At 38.8% G+C, this 16,758-nt stretch overlaps 1 protein-coding gene across 2 annotated transcripts in view; it reads left to right on the top strand.

Moving 5' to 3' along the window:
* Nucleotides 1–6,430: 6,430 nt before the first annotated feature.
* exo1 (exonuclease 1) overlaps nucleotides 6,431–16,758 on the top strand; it is a 41,248-nt gene continuing 30,920 nt past the window's right edge. Inside the window, exons 1-5 of one of the 2 annotated variants that reach the window (XM_039783798.1) lie at nucleotides 6,431–6,537; nucleotides 8,877–9,061; nucleotides 12,964–13,083; nucleotides 14,968–15,091; nucleotides 15,927–16,064. In XM_039783798.1, the coding sequence (XP_039639732.1) occupies nucleotides 8,901–9,061; nucleotides 12,964–13,083; nucleotides 14,968–15,091; nucleotides 15,927–16,064 (543 nt within the window). In that variant the 5' untranslated portion in view covers nucleotides 6,431–6,537; nucleotides 8,877–8,900. Of the gene's footprint in view, nucleotides 6,538–6,614; nucleotides 6,817–8,876; nucleotides 9,062–12,963; nucleotides 13,084–14,967; nucleotides 15,092–15,926; nucleotides 16,065–16,758 lie in introns of those variants that run through there. The other variant, XM_039783800.1, reaches the window with a different exon arrangement.

Raw genomic sequence — 16,758 nt, 5'->3', positions numbered from 1 at the left:
TTAAAGGCTTTTAAGTGCGCCTTATAGTGCGGAAAATACGGTAGATCAGTTGAATTATTCAGTGAAGCACTTTAGGTGCTGTGATACATTCAATTCCAAGGAAGACAGGTAAGAAGAAGAAGGTATACCTTATTAAGGTGAGTTTTAAAAGAAGATTATACCATGGTGGACAGCAAAAAATGCAGTAAAGTCTCAAAATAAAGCCTGTGTTAGTGTGTCAAAACCATAGACTGTATATATACATTATATATACAGTCTATGGTCAAAAGTCAATTTTTGGGTCAAAAGCAAGGAAACAATTAAAATGCAAAGGTGGTTTTGGAGTAAATTAGGCTATGTAGACTAATTGATATAATATGGGGGATAATTAGAAGAAAAATGGGCTTAAAAGTGACTATGGATATTCAATCTTAGTTAATGGTGAAACTACAGAAGAGGAAGCTGAGATGCTTGCACCAACATTTGTTGAAGTTCATAGATTGGGTAGGCCTAATGTATGTGAGCTGGGAAAAAGATAGAAGAGCTTTAATAGCTGAGATGAAAGATTATTGTAAAATGAAGAAACATTATTAAATATACTCAGCAAAAAAAGAAACGTCCTCACTTTCAACTGCTTTTATTTATTTACGTGTAAAACTTTGTATGAACATAAAAAAATTTAACTACTAACAACTAAAGTGAACAATGTTCCACAGACATGTGACTAACAGAAATGGAAAAATGTGTCCCTGAACAAAGGATGGTCAAAATCCAAAGTTACAGTCAGTATGTGGTGTGGCCACCAGCTGCATTAAGTACTGCAGTGCATCTCCTCCTCATGGACTGCACTAGGTTTGCCAGTTCTTGTTGCCTTTCTTGTTACCCCACTCTTCCACCAAGGCACCTGCAAGTTCCCGGACATTTCTGGGGGGCATGGTTCTCGCCCTTACCTTCCGATCCAACCGGTCCCAGACGTGCTCAATGGGATTGAGATCCGTTCTCTTCACTGGCCATGGCAGAACACTAACTTTCCTATCTTGCAGGAAATCGTGCACAGAACGAGCGGTATGGCTGGTGGCGTTATCATGCTGGAGGGTGATGTCAGGATGAGCCTGCAGGAAGGAGGAGGAGGTCTTCCCTGTAAGTTTTGATTTTGACCATCCTTTGTTCAGGGACACATTTTTCCATTTCTGTTATGACTGTGAAACATTGTTCAGTTTATTTCTTAGTAGTTGAATTTTTTTACGTTTATACAAAGTTTTATGCATGTTAAGTTGGCTGAAAATAAAAGCAGTTGAAAGTGAGAGGACGTTTCTTTTTTTGCTGAGTTTATATCTTCCATAAAGGCAAGACTGAATCATGCTCTTGGAAAAACAAGCATGCCTTCAACAGGTAATGACCAAATTTGCAAAGATGATAAATAATCTTAGTGAGTCATCTAAAGACATCTTACTTCACAGGTGTCAAACTCAAGGCCCGCGGGCCAAATCCGGCTCCTCGCACATTCTGATCCGGCCCGCATATCCATTTAGGTTCACGATATATTTTGGCCCACCTAGTTGCGCGCCAAACCAAAAACATTGGAAACAGTTTTTCAACTTGCAATTACGGAACACTCGGAGCAGAATTTGGCAGATTTGCTGAATCTGAGACTCAGAAATTCCCCCAGAAAAACCAGAGTTTAATATTCAGGCTGTGAAAGAGCTTGTTGTGAGTCAGCTGGGTGGTAGCCTACTTAGAAAATGTAATCATGATTTTGCTCGATTTGCTACATTCTACGATAGCTTCGGAACTTTTTTGCTCACTTTTTCAGTGCTTTATGTGTACCAAACTGTAAGTGAGAAGACTATATCATACATGCAATAATTGAGTCAAAGATTTTTTACTTTTTCAATGAAATAAAAGCATGTCAATAAACCATACATGTCTGGCCCTTGGTGCGATTCTCTTTTTCCAGTGTGGCCCTCTGGGAAAATGAGTTTGACACCCCTTTCTTACTTCAACTGTATAGTGAGGGAAAAAGTAGTACCAATCTGTAAGCAAGGGAAAGATGATTCCAGGAAATTACCGACCAATTGCTTTAACATTGCATGTCTGTACATTTATGGGGGAAATGATTGACACATACAATTCTTCCTCTTGTCATTTTGGAGGACCAGACTGGGTTTATCCAGAAGACAATCCTATTTTAACCTGAGACGATTGTTTAATATCATCTATACTGAGTCTAGCACTCCATCCCCAGAAGCAGTAATATCACTTGATGCCGAAAAGGCGTTTGATCGGGTTGAGTGGGGTTATCTTTTTCATACACTTGGCAGGTTTGGTTTTGGCCCTAACTTCACTCACCTTATCAAGCTCATTTACACTGATCCTACTGCCTCAGTTTATACCAATGGTATCTCATCTGAGTATTTTCCTCTTCACAGAGGGACAAAACAAGGGGATCCAGTGAGTCCGTTGCTTTTCGGTTTAGCTATAGAGCCACTTGCCATAGCTCTTAGATGCAATAATAGTATACAAGGTATCTCATGTGGTGGCCTAACTCACACTGTCTCGCTTTATGCAGACGACTTGTTGCTATATGTCACCAACCCCATCACAACTACCCCTGAAATCCTTAAAATCTTGCAGGAATTTGGTAACATATCTGGGTATAAACTACATTTTAATAAAAGTGAATACTTTCCCATTAGTAGTAATGCCAGAGAATATCCCAATCTGCCATTTAAGTTGTCCGCCGAGTCCTTTACATGTCTGGGTATAAAAGTCACCAAATCCTATTACAGTCTATTTAAAAGTAACATCACTCCTCAGTGCAAACAAGATATTAAAAGATGATCTATTTTGCCACTATCTCTTATCGGGAGAACAAATTCTGTAAAGATGAATATTGTACCAAAGTTTCTATATTTATTTCAGGCACTGCCTGTTTATATACCACAATCTTTTTTCAAAGCACTTAATCAAATGATTTCCTCCTTTTTATATGGAATAATAAATCAGCTCGCATAAGAAAATAATTTATGGAAAGACCAAAAAGTGTAAGTGGGCTTTCACTTCCAAATTTGTGGACGTATTATTGGGCTACGAATTTTAATGCCATCTCTCTGTGGTTAAAAGATTGGAATGATAGGATCCCTGCATGGCTCCAGATTGAAAAGGTTACAAGCAGCCCACACTCCCTCCCTGCTTTACTCTGTTCACGTCTACCATCACTAGTTAATAATATTAAGGATAATATAATTGTAACTCAATCACTACGCATCGTTAATCAGTTCAAAAGGTGTCTGGGTATTCAAAGTATTTCTATTCACTCACCAATAATACATAATCATCTTTTTCAGCCATCCCTAATGGACAATGGCTTCAAAATTTGGTATGACAAGGGCATTCATAGTATTGAGGACCTACTATATGTTAATTATACTTTTGCTAGCTTTGAACAACTATCCAGAAAATTCGGTCTGACCAATAATCATTTTTTGCGATAATTGCAAATTAGAGATTTTACTCGTAAAAAGTTTGCTAATTGTCCTACACTCCCCTCTCCTTCCTGTTTGGATTCCCTATTAAGGGTCAATATGCTGAATAAGAGCAGAATATCATTTATTTATTCCCATATCATGGATAGCTGCAACCTCTCTATTTCACATATTCGAGAACAGTGGGAAAATGACTTGGGGGCGCAGCTGTCTGATGAGGAATGGGATATGGCTCTTACTAGAGTCCATTCTTCTTCCATATGTTCCAGACATTCTTTAATACAGTTTAAAGTGATACACAGGTTGCACTTCTCAAAAGCCAAATTAGCAAGAATATTTCCTAATGTAGACCCATTATGCGATAGATGTAAACAGACGCCAGCTACTTCCTATTATATGTTCTGGTCTTGTCCGAAACTTGTTCCTTTCTGGTCATCCTTTTTTGAAGTCATCTCTAATGGTTATGCTTATAACATCTCCCCTTCTCCCTTGGTTGCTGTTTTTGGTTGGTTTTCTGATTCAACGGGATCTGCTCCCCCTGTTCATCTACAGAGGGTCATTGCCTTTTCCTCCTTATTAGCTAGATGCTTGATTTTATTTAAATGGAAGGCTGCTACTCCTCCATCACACCACCACTGGATCAGGGACATTATGCAGAATGTTAAGCTGCAAAAAATCAGATGTACCCTCAACGGTTCCATCAACATATTCTACAAAACCTGGGACCTTATGTGAACAATTTACCTGGTCTGGAACTGGAACTCTGAATGTTTATACTTGCCCTTGGTCAGTCCTGTAATAAGGAATGTTAGGTGCACTTGTTTTTTTATTTTTTATTTTATCTTTTGTCCGTCTGTTGTCTGTGACAAGTCTGTCAGGTTGATTTTGGGTTTGGTCTGTCTTTGTATTTCTCTTGTTGGGATTGTTTTTCTATGGTTATTAGTAAAATAGAGAATATGATTGATGATATACGATATATGATGATATACTCTGCTGCTCGCCTCCTCACCCACACCGGTTCAAGACAACACATCACCCCTGTCCTTCAACAGCTTCACTGGCTCCCTGTACAACAGCGCATCCATTACAAAGTTCTACTCATCACCTACAAAGCTCTCAATAGTCTGGCCCCTCCATACCTCACAGACCTCTTACAGCACCATCGCCCCTCCAGATGCCTTCGCTCAGCTGACTTAAACCTCCTCAAACCCATCACCAAATCAACCCACCGAACTTTGGGGGACCGAGCCTTTGCAATAGCTGCCCCCACTCTCTGGAACTCACTCCCCATCCACATCAGAAACTTGGACTCACTGAACACCTATAAAAAAAACTGCTCAAAAGTCATTTGTTTCAATTGGCCTATCCATAATTTACAATAATCACTCATCTTGTTTGTTTGTTTGTTTGATTCTTTATTTCTTTTGTTTGTTAAGCGTCTTTGAGTTCCATGTAAAGCGCTATATAAAACTTATGTATTATTATTATTATTATTATGATTGTTTTATGTGATAATTGGAAATGTACAAATAAAGTGTTTAAAAAAAAAAAAGATCGACATATTTGCCATATATAGAAATGAAAGGACATGTATCCAAATATTAGAGTGGATTCAGAAGCGGTAGAAATGCAATGGACCGAACTTTATGTTTAAAATAGGAAATAAAAAGAGAGTATCTTGGGATAAGATCACACCGCCCACAACGCCAGATCGAGCCAGGGGCGTAAAGTGGGGGGGACCACTTGCCTACTTCCTACTTCTTCTTCTTCTTGATCTCAACTACACGCCTGTAAAGTTTTGTAACTGCATCGTACACGGTTGCGACGCTATCGACGTGACGATATGTTTTGTAGAAGATTATGCAATTAGGAAAAGATGAAGTAATGTGGACTCATTTGTAAAAAAGTTAAAAATTCTAATGGGAGAAATGCTGCTAGAATAAAAGCAACATAGCCTAATCAAGATCAGTCAACACAAGTTGCCTTGATAGGAAAACGTGGCTAATGCCCTGTGTTGTCTGTCACCTGTCAGATGTGTTTACAGCAGTGTATTCTAATCATTTTACATTTGTATGAATGTATAAAAAACCTCCATTCTAGCCTCTGTAACTCTGTGTCAGTAAGGCCTAGAATCACCCTGACACTTGTAACAAAAACTTGAGAGTGTTACCTTTCCAATGATGTCAGGCACACCCCAGAGTGTCAAAGTATATGGGAGCTGTACCACTTTTAATTTGGGTATGACGTTTAGACCAAAAAGCATGGATTTCAAGCGTTTCTTCAGCCACTTCTTTCTACAACAGTCGAGAACCCTTTTGCAATTATGTAAGCACATAATGTAATCTGAAAAATGCTTACCTGATTAAAAAAACAATGCAACTGATCTCAGCTGATATTCTGTCTGGAATGGAAATTTCTAAGTGACCCCAAACTTTTGACCGGTAGTGTATATATCTCAGAATTTAATGTTAATGTATCACAGGCTGATAAAGTGTCAATATTTTCAGCACAAATCATTGAAATCATGTTTGGCCTTCGGTGAGTGGCTACAGCCACCAAAACAGTCCTTTGCTCAGATTCGGCAGCAGCTCTCAAAGGTTTTGTCATCAACGTTCATAGAAAATCTCATAAGAGAAGCAGAAATTGGCAAAGAAAGCTCAACTAACAATAAAGTGCTGAAAGAAGCTTATGGTGGGAAGAGACAAAAGAAATAACCGTTATAGAAAAGAGTATTATTGAGTACTGTTTAAGTATCTTAGACTTTAATTTAATATGATTAAGAAGATATGAGTGAAGTTATTTATTATTGATGTATTATGAGTGTATTTGTGATATTGTAAATACTAGATATTCTGATCTACACTCCATACCAGGTGGTGGCGGTAATGCCCCAAATCATTGGTTGTCAACCGCCAACAATCCTCAACGGAGGAGGAGGACGCGTTAATCCCTCCCCCTCGGTCCATCTGGCCAATAGCAGCAGCTCGTACTGAATGCCTTATTTTGCCGCTAAAACTAAATTCGCTCCAGCCCTTGCAGCTTCTAGTCTAGTGGATAAAAGTAACAGGAAAAAGTAAGTTTTAACTCGACATTAATTGAATTATGACATTATATTGTTTTTGCATGTTGTCCAGGTCAGTGTGTTAGTTAGCGTTAATGTAACGTTAAGCATGGAAACTGTCCATTTTGTTCAGTTAAGTTGACGTTACTTCGTAAGATAACAGATAACAAAATACGTTTTAATTATTAACGTTAGCTATAACGTTGTTTGTCAGAGCTATAACGTTAACGTTAACTTGTGCACTGCAGTCAAAAGAAACGATGTCACCTGTTTAACACTCGACAAATATACGTAGGTATAATTCGATGGTATATTTACTTTTTATGGTTATGTGCTATATTCGGCGCACATATTTGACCCAAGCAGGTCTAGCTAGCTATAGTTAACGTTAACATTAGCTACCTGAAATCTCAATTTGAAACTGTATTTGTTGTTAACGTTAGCTAGCTATCTTTAGCCCTCTCTTGTGTGTTGGTGGATGAAGACCGCACGAATAAGCGACAACTACGTTAACGTTACGTTACTATACTAGCGGCAAACCTAAAAATAGGGATTGTTGTATACATTCCACAGTAAAACGTGGCTAGTCTTAAGTGGTGGAATATGTTAAGCGTAATAGCGTTATTTCTGTTCCACGATAAGTAACGTTAACTGTATAACGTTAGCAAGTGTCTGAGATTTCTAATCTATATTTAACTCTGTGACGTTATGGTAACGTTATGACATGATTCCATCTCAATTTGAGAGCTTCATTCTTAATGATACAGCAACATTAGCCTTAGGCAGTCACTACCATTAAGCAGAAACGAAGATTTAGTAGTTATTTTGTAAAACCTGATATTTGACATGGCATGTGTTGGTCATACAATATGTATGCACCTCTAGGGGCGGACATGTCCAGAGGAAGAGTGTGCACAAGAACTTCTATCACCAGCTTCAACTCAGCTACTGGTTCACATGAGACATTTTGAGTGACATAATGAAACAGATAGATTCACATATGCAAATGAGCAATAGATACAGAAATGTATGGCGCTTTTTTAAATGTAGCCTTATTGTGTTTACAAGCATTGCTTAACTAAAATAGCAGCACCAGAAGATATTGATATATTGTATATAGTTGCATGTTATTCCATAATGTATTTCCTTGTTTTCACCTACCCATTATCTGTTTTTATAGACTCTAGCCTAAATGAAACTCAACATTTTATTAAGTTGGCTGTAAAAGTTTATAAACTCTGAACTACAGTTCAGAGTTAAAAAGGCTGAAGGAACTGATGCCATCAAGAGTGTAAAGTTTAAAAAAAGCCTTTAATATCTTCTTGGCTAAATCTTTAAAACATGTCCCATTTGAGCAATTACAGCCTTCTTCAGGGCAAGCACAAGTTGTTTGAATGACAGCAGGACTGGGCGATATGGCCAAAATCTTCTATCCCGATATATAGATTGATAACAATCTATATCATGATATAGCATATTTTAGGGCAATTCATTGAACAGTTTATATGAGATAGCCACATGGTAGACAGTTTCAAGTGAAATTATAGAGAAAAATAAATACTTTTTACCAGCTATATATTGACTATGTTTACATGCATTCACAAAAATAGTGTGACGTTAAAACAAATCTGCAATTCTTCAAATGACATTCCAGCAAAATGTTTCACAACAGATCATCTGAGAAAATGTAGTTAGTATGTGCTTATTATCAGTTTAGACAATGTAGGGCCTAATTGTTACACAATATCTCTATATATGATTTCATCACGATATGATTTCATTGAAAGACAATAAATTATCACATTGATTTATCGTCCAGCCTTAAATGACAGAAATCTGTTCAGATGAGAACATCACCTGTCACCTCTCCACTAATAATTGCACTAAAAAAGAAAGCCTTTGAGGCGACCTCTAGCTCACCCAGTGAGAGCGTTTGCCCCATGTTGGCTGATTCCTGCAGTGGCGCAGGGTTCAAATCTGACCTGTTGCCCTTTGCTGCGTGTCATTCCCATCTCTCTCTCCACCTTTCATATCTATCTACTTCAAAATAAAGTGAAAAGCCCCAAAAAGAAATCTTAAAAAAACAAAAAACGGAAAGCCTTTGTTGGCCAGAGATTACCTGGCAGAGAGCCCCACAGCGGAGGAGCTGCATAACAAAGGCTCAGTCATGCGAGGGCCTAGATTGCAAGCATAAAAAGGGACAAATATAAAATTTCAACATTCTTAGCATGTGTGAAAGTGAAGCAGCTGGACGCCTCTGTTTTGTGTTGTGGTTTGACCTTTCCTCGCCGAAAGTGTGAGCATTTGTTTTCATCAGTATTTTCCTGATTCTTTTACTGTTTCCGAATCAGCGTGGCTTAAATCAACAGCTGAAAATGGGAATTTCTGGACTGCTGCAGTTCATCAAAGATGCTGCAGAGCCTATCCACGTGAAAAAATACAAAGGCCAGACCGTGGCTGTGGACACGTACTGTTGGCTGCATAAAGGAGCATTTTCATGTGCTGAGAAGCTCGCTAAAGGAGAACCAACTGATCAGTAAGCATTTTTATTATTCTAGCTGAAAGAAAACAGTAAATGTGTTCAAAGGTATTTTAATATTTCTGTTGTAGCCTAGTTGTTAGTGGGGCTCTGTCTGTTTTTTAAAATGCCTACTTAAACTATCGGCTATTGGCATCGGTACTCAGCAGAGGTGGGTAGAGTAGCCAAAAATTGTACTCAAGTAAAAGTACTGTTACTTCAGAATAATATGACTCAAGTAAAAAGTAGTCATCCAAATAATTACTTGAGTAAGAGTAAAAAAGTACTCGGTGAAAAAACTACTCAAGTAATGAGTAACTGTTGAGTAACGTCTGATTTATTTTTTAACATAAGCATTCAATCAGACAGACAAAAATACAAAATAATCATCTTTAGGCAAATTATAGTTCATCCAATCAATAAAATAAATACAAATTAATTAATTACAAAATAGCTTAAATTAAAATAATCCAGGTAAATTCAAGTACTTAAAAAATAAAATCCATAAAATAATAATACATAAAAATAAATAAGCACAAGTAACACAGATTTCCAAACCTACTTTTTTTACCAGGCTCTTCAGGCAGAACTAGAACAAGGTAATGGAGCTGCTGTTTGGCACTTTTACTAAGGTAACCATGCTTTCATTATGAGGCCAGAGTCCTGGACTATGAAGCAAGATTTGGGGTTAACGAGCCAACTTCAGGTTCAACCCAGGGTTTTCTTTATCACGAAGGTCGATCACTTGATACCGGGTTCAATCGCCGTGGTAACTCATGCTGGTCGGGAGCAGGTTATGTTGTTGATCAGAGATCAACCGGTGTAAAAGCACTGCCTACTGACCAATCAATAGGCCTACTCGATTGATAACGGCATCACCGTTCTTATAGAAGATCAGAGAGAGAGAGAGAGCCGTAAACATTCCCTGATGGGTATATGCATCAGCGTCGCCTATTTTTTGTTGCCAGCTGACCAGACTGCACAACTACGTTTGATTGGTGAAACACAGTCACGTACGTGGTAGAGTCTTTGGCAGAAGTCTCTCTCTCTCTCAAAATAAAACATTAAAATGAGGCGTACGCGGGGGGAATGCAAACAATAATGCATAGAATACCAAAGGGGTAAAAAGAAAAGTAACAAGCTCATTGTAGCCTAATGTAGCGGAGTAAGAGTACAGTTTCTTTTTCACAAATCTACTCAAGTAAAAAGTATAGTGATTTAAAACTACTCCTAGAAGTATAATTTTTTCAAAAACTTACTCAAGTAAATGTAATGTAGTAAATGTAACTCGTTACTACCCACCTCTGGTACTCAGTAGCTACCGGACGAAATAGCAACGCAGATTACGGTGCCACTTAAATGTCTGCGTACGACTCTGATGCTCCAAAACAGACGTTGGAGGCAACAGAAACATCGCTGCATGACACGCTAGTAAACACTAATAGCACGTTACACAGCAGGTAACGTTGGCCTACCATTAGCTACAGCAGTAACTGGATTAAAGGTTCCATGACATGGTGTTCTTTGGATGCTTTTATATAGGCCTTAGTGGTCCCCTAATACTGTATCTGAAGTCTCTTTTATATAGACCTTAGTGGTCCCCTAATACTGTATCTGAAATCTCTTTTATATAGACCTTAGTGGTCCCCTAATACTGTATCTGAAGTCTCTTTTATATAGACCTTAGTGGTCACCTAATACTGTATCTGAAGTCTCTTTTATATAGACCTTAGTGGTCACCTAATACTGTATCTGAAGTCTCTTTTATATAGGCCTTAGTGGTATACCTAATACTGTATCTGAAGTCTCTTTAATATAGGGCCTTAGTGGTCCCTAATACTGTATCTGAAGTTCTTTTTTATATAGACCTTAGTGGTCCCCTAATACTGTATCTGAAATCTCTTTTATATAGACCTTAGTGGTCCCCTAATACTGTATCTGAAATCTCTTTTATATAGACCTTAGTGGTCCCCTAATACTGTATCTGAAGTCTCTTTTATATAGACCTTAGTGGTCCCCTAATACTGTAACTGAAGTCTCTTTTATATAGACCTTAGTGGTCCCCTAATACTGTATCTGAACTCTTTTTTATATAGACCTTAGTGGTCCTCTAATACTGTATCTGAAGTCTCTTTTATATAGACCTTAGTGGTCCCCCTAATACTGTATCTGAAGTCTCTTTTATATAGACCTTAGTGGTCCCCTAATACTGTATCTGAAGTCTCTTTTATATAGACCTTAGTGGTCCCCTAATACTGAATCTGAAATCTCTTTTATATAGACCTTAGTGGTCCCCTAATACTGTATCTGAAGTCTCTTTTATATAGACCTTAGTGGTCCCCTAATACTGTATCTGAAGTCTCTTTTATATAGGCCTTAGTGGTCCCCTAATACTGTATCTGAAGTCTCTTTTATATAGACCTTAGTGGTCCCCTAATACTGTATCTGAAGTCTCTTTTATATAGACCTTAGTGGTCCCCTAATACTGTATCTGAAGTCTCTTTTATATAGACCTTAGTGGTCCCCTAATACTGTATCTGAAGTCTCTTTTATATAGACCTTAGTGGTCCCCTAATACTGTATCTGAAGTCTCTTTACCGAAATTCAGCCTTGGTGCAGACTTACAGCCACTAGAGCCAGTCCCACAATGAGCTTTCCATGGGGTTTGCCATTTCTGTGTCTGTAGCTATTGAGGAGGAGAGAGGGGGGGCAAGGTGGAGGGTGGGGGTGTGGCCTTGACCAACTTCAACTTTGCTCGTTTGAAAGCCATGATGCCTCTCTCTCATGGGCGGGCCAAATTCTCTGGGCGGGCAAAGCAGAGAAAGGGGAGGTAACCTTTCTCCTTATGACCTCATAAGGAGAAGATTCCTGATTGGCCCATCTGAGCTTTCATTTTCTCAAAGGCAGAGCAGGATACCCAGTGCTCGGTTTACACCTATCGCCATTTCTAGCCACTGGGGGACCATAGGCAGGCTGGGGGAACGCATTATAATGTTAAAAAACCTCAAAGTGAAATTTTCATGCCATGGGACCTTTAACCATGGCTAAAATGCTGACAGCGGAATGGTGTAGTGTGACTGTATTTCACTGGAGAGGATTCCAACAGCGGGACGTCCAACAGTCTGCCGCTAAAGCTATGAGCTGAAAGACTCAAACTAGCACTGGTCACTGCTGTTGTCTGAAAAACGGCACAGATGGGAAATGTTGCGTTTACTGGTAAACTGGTAAACCTTGTGACGACTTATGACCATAGACGGTTAAAGGAAAGTTAAAGAAAAGCTTATGACCGACTGCTATCTGTTGTGGAATTTTCCTCGTGTTACTCTGTCCTCTGTGACGGTCTACATCTAAACTAAGCTGCGCGGTGCACGGAACAACTCTGATTGGCTCATGGAGGCACGTGATCAGACAGTGGTTTACGGAGCTTTGAAAAAAAAAAACTGAGCGTTCTATGAACGGAATGACGCATTTTAAATATTGCTCAATCACGTGAATTTGATCGTGGGAAGCGAAAATCGTGATCGTGATTAAAATTTGATTAATTGTGCAGCCCTACCGTAGCCCATGTTCTTTGTTTCAACTTTTTACTGGTAACAAAATATGTTAAACATACTATACAAGCATGAGACTGGGAGGTCAAAGGCTTGTCTGCTCTCAAGGCTGCAACTTCAACTACATTATTTAACAAGCACAGGCACCTTTTAACCAATCAGCTGAGGGCAATTGTTTTATGTTTAATTAAGCATACTGCAATTAAACTATGGATCTGCTTATGCTGAGCAAATCAAATACAGCAAAATAGAAATTATTTAAAGTTACTTTTACTTTTGTTCTATTGTATAAATTGCTCAAACAGTAATCTTGTAATAAAGGTTGAATGTCCAGAACTGATGTTTTCACTTTAATTGATCCAATCCTAGGTATGTGTGGTACTGCATGAAATTTGTGGAGATGTTGTTAAGCTTCAGCATCAAACCAATACTGGTGTTTGATGGACGCAATCTGCCTTCAAAACGAGAAGTGGAAAAGGCCCGCAGAGAGTGAGTATTTCCCTTATTTATTTATTTATTTTTTGCATGAGGGTTTGGATGCACTACACATACCTGCACGACATAGCAGTCTAGCAGCCCCCCGGCCCTGATTGGTGCATCTGAACAGGGAGTGGTGGATTTTTGCAAATCTCACTACAGGCTGTAGGTGGTGCTAGAGGAGCTATTTTTTTTTTTCTTAATTTTTTTTTTTTAAATGACCTGCTTCATGTAGTTCTACTGGAACATGGGGTCAGTTTCAGTTCAGATGTGACAGAAAGTTAGTTTTATAAGGCTTACCTACTGCATCTTTGATGCAGTTTAAGGCACAAAAACCAACTCCTGTTATAAGCTGTCTGTCAGGTCTGTTTTCTACCTCTTGTGTGCATGTGCATTTCCCTGATAACGTTGCTTGGAAACCGGCTTCTAAGACCAGCAAATGAAATAAATAAATCTCATTAGTTGGTACATCTCAAACAAATCCCTAGGTTTAATGAACTCGCTGGACTGATTATTAAATGGTTGATGTTTTTGTTTTGTCTGAATGGTTTTAGTTCTCTAGAAAATAGCAGAAGTTGTTTTACCTTAACCTTAATGGTGTCTACCCAGGAGAAACTGCTCCATGGTTCTACAGCCAAAAAACAAAGCAACAGCATTAGGCTGCGTTCAGACTATCCTCGTTGGCCATCCGACGGTCTGGCCAAAACGCAGGTCTTTCCATTCATGTTGAATGGAGCTAGTGTGTTTAGGGGTGTTAAGTTGAGACCAACTCAACTTTTGGAGAAAGCTACCCCACGTCACGCTGCAGTGGCCAATCATGTAATCAGAGATCAGACGTGTTCCTCTATCGCTGTCACAACACCAAACACAAGAGCTGAACTGCCCGGGAGTTTGTGTAACAGCTGAATGTTTCCTCCAACAACAAAGCACTTGCTGTGTCTCGCTCCTCTCTTCTCTTTCTCTGTCCTGGGAAATAAAGCTGCTTTCAGGTGCGGTCGGAAACCTCTAAATCTATAAACGATAATTATAAAGTAAACTTTATATTTCACAAGTCTGCGGCGAATTGCCGGATAGCTTCTTTTGGTCTGAATGCCCCATTAGTTTAGTCACGTACTATACAACAAAACTATCCTAACACTGCTAGTTGGCAGCATGGTGCACAGGCGCGGTGTGGGGAGCAATATTGCGTTGTGATAATACTATCTCATTCATATAGGAGGGGATGAGTGGCTACAAACTGGCATCAAATGCCAATCTGGTTAAAAACTAATAACAAATACTGAGACCAAAGTTGGGAAAGGAGATATAATGGATTGGAAATGCACTCAAACAAACAAACTCCACAGATAATCCTAAAAGAAGAAAGATGTGCGACCATAACAGAAAATGGAACTACATTATCACCCCGAGTTATGAGAAGAACTCAAGGCCTGTGCCAAACACAACAACCCAGTGTTTTCATACCTGGCCACAAACATGCTCAGACAAAGCTTGGTTTATTTAAAGGACTGCATTGCAAAAACCGTAACAAAGCAACATTGTTAGTGTGAAGGTACAAAGAGGAATGTACAGACCTGTCAACAGGTGAGACCAAACAACCCCTCCACAAACAAATACCTTAACACCAAGAGGTCCAACATCATATTGTTATCCTTAACAAGGTCTATCTGTCACTGTCTCTTTGCTTAGTGGTGTCACACAATCATTACCTCCAGGCAGTTGTCTTTTGTAGATGTATATCAGTGTCCAGAAACATAGCCTTCAGTTTTAGGACAAATCATCTTTCTCTAGTTCTAGGTCTCAAATCTGACTTAGATTTTGTTCTAACTGCCAACAGAAATTCTCCCAGTGCAAAGTTTTCAATTATAGATTCTGTTTCATTCATGTACCTTTCAGGCGCAGAGAAGTCAATCTTCAGAAAGGAAGACAGCTACTACGTGAAGGCAAACTGTCTGAAGCCAGAGACTGTTTTACACGCTGTGTTAACATCACCCCAGCCATGGCTCATAACCTTATTAAGGTACAGTGTACTCACTTTATTTTTTTTTTATGATAATTTGTTTGGCTTTTTGGGCTTTATTTCATAGGACAGCTGAAGCTTTTTTTAGCTGCATTATTGAAAACTGAGCAACAGCACAGGGGACTTTTAACTTAACGAACTGAGCCTTGTCTTAAAATGCCCACAAAACTAACTGTGATGGAAATAAAGAAGGGTGATGGAAAGAGGGCAGTGCGATGGCATTTCTTTTAAAGATTTTGTTTTTTTGGGGGGGGGAGATGGGTGATGACACGCAGCAAAGTGCCGCAGGTCTGATTCGAACCCGGGCCGCTGCAAAGGCCTCAGCCTATATGGGGCGCACACTCTTACTGGGTGAGCTAGAGGTCACCCCAATTATGCCTTCATTGAATTTATTGTTCTGAATGTCACTGCCTTCATGGCATGAACATCTAAATTTAAGGGCAAGGGGAGGCAAAGCAAGGAAATGGACAAGTTTGAATGTAGCTCAATAGAGAACTGGGCAGGACCTTCACCTTATGGACCTTAAGTAGTTACCGGAATGAAAATCGGATACTATTTTCCATCCAGTAATTATTTAAAACACAAGTCTCACAATACATTTGCAGAAGAACTACTTGTTCACCCAAGAAAACCCTCTACAGTTTCTCTTCCAAGTTGCATGTCAACCTTTGCAACATTAAAAGGGCTATCAAAATATTTGATTTGAACCCCACAGGTACATGCTTTGCTTTCATTTTTTTCTGTGTTACTTTATTTCATTCTTTGTAGTAACATCCAGCAGTGTTGCATGTTGATGAAGTGAAATATTTTTGTGTTGTCTTTTTTTTTAAATCAGGCTGCAAGGGTGAGAGGAGTAGACTGTGTTGTGGCTCCATATGAAGCTGATGCTCAGTTAGCTTACCTCACTAAATCTGGTTTGGCCCAGGCTGTCATCACAGAAGACTCTGACCTGCTGGCATTCGGCTGCAAAAAGGTATTGAGGTTTAAACCAGGGGGGTTCATTCCCAGCTGCACGTGGATAAGGGTTATCCAGATCAGAGTGTTGGCGATTCAACATGAGTCTGGATTTGTTTGTTTTTTTTAATCTTGAAATGTGAAATCAATCTGGAACAATCAAATCAAATCCAAACATGCAAAGTGCGGGCTTATTGACAGTCAGCTGGACCATGACCCAGATGTTTTACTTTGAACCACGTACATAAACTCCATTTAAAAAAAAAACAAATAAAAGTTTAGAAGTAGTTTTCTTAGATTCTTAATGAAAGAGTGTTGACATAATGATGATTTTTAGATGAGAACATGCAGGTTATTGTAAACGCTTGATGATCTGTAATTATCACATCAAATATTCATAATGAAAAACGACCTATGCAAGATGAAACAAAAATGAAAGATTAATTAAAGTTTCTAAACAAAAAAAGACCCAAACCAAATTTTGTTGGTGACCAAAAAAGACAAACTCTACTATAAAGTTCTGACTGTTAAATACCAATGGAGCCAGAACATGATTTCATGAATTTGATTTGGCATTCAAATATGAATTTTTCATTTGAACACTACAATGTATTTAATGCTTAACTGCAGAACTCACTTTGCTGAAAATTGTTTATGCAATTTTTTGCTGCTTTTAAGAGAGACACTGTAAGTAAGGTTCCATTTTCATAACA

Source organism: Perca fluviatilis, chromosome 19 (genome assembly GCF_010015445.1).
Source record: "Perca fluviatilis chromosome 19, GENO_Pfluv_1.0, whole genome shotgun sequence".
Taxonomy (NCBI): domain Eukaryota; kingdom Metazoa; phylum Chordata; class Actinopteri; order Perciformes; family Percidae; genus Perca; species Perca fluviatilis.
Note: the sequence above shows the minus strand (reverse complement) of the source record. Positions and strands in the feature narration are given on the sequence as shown.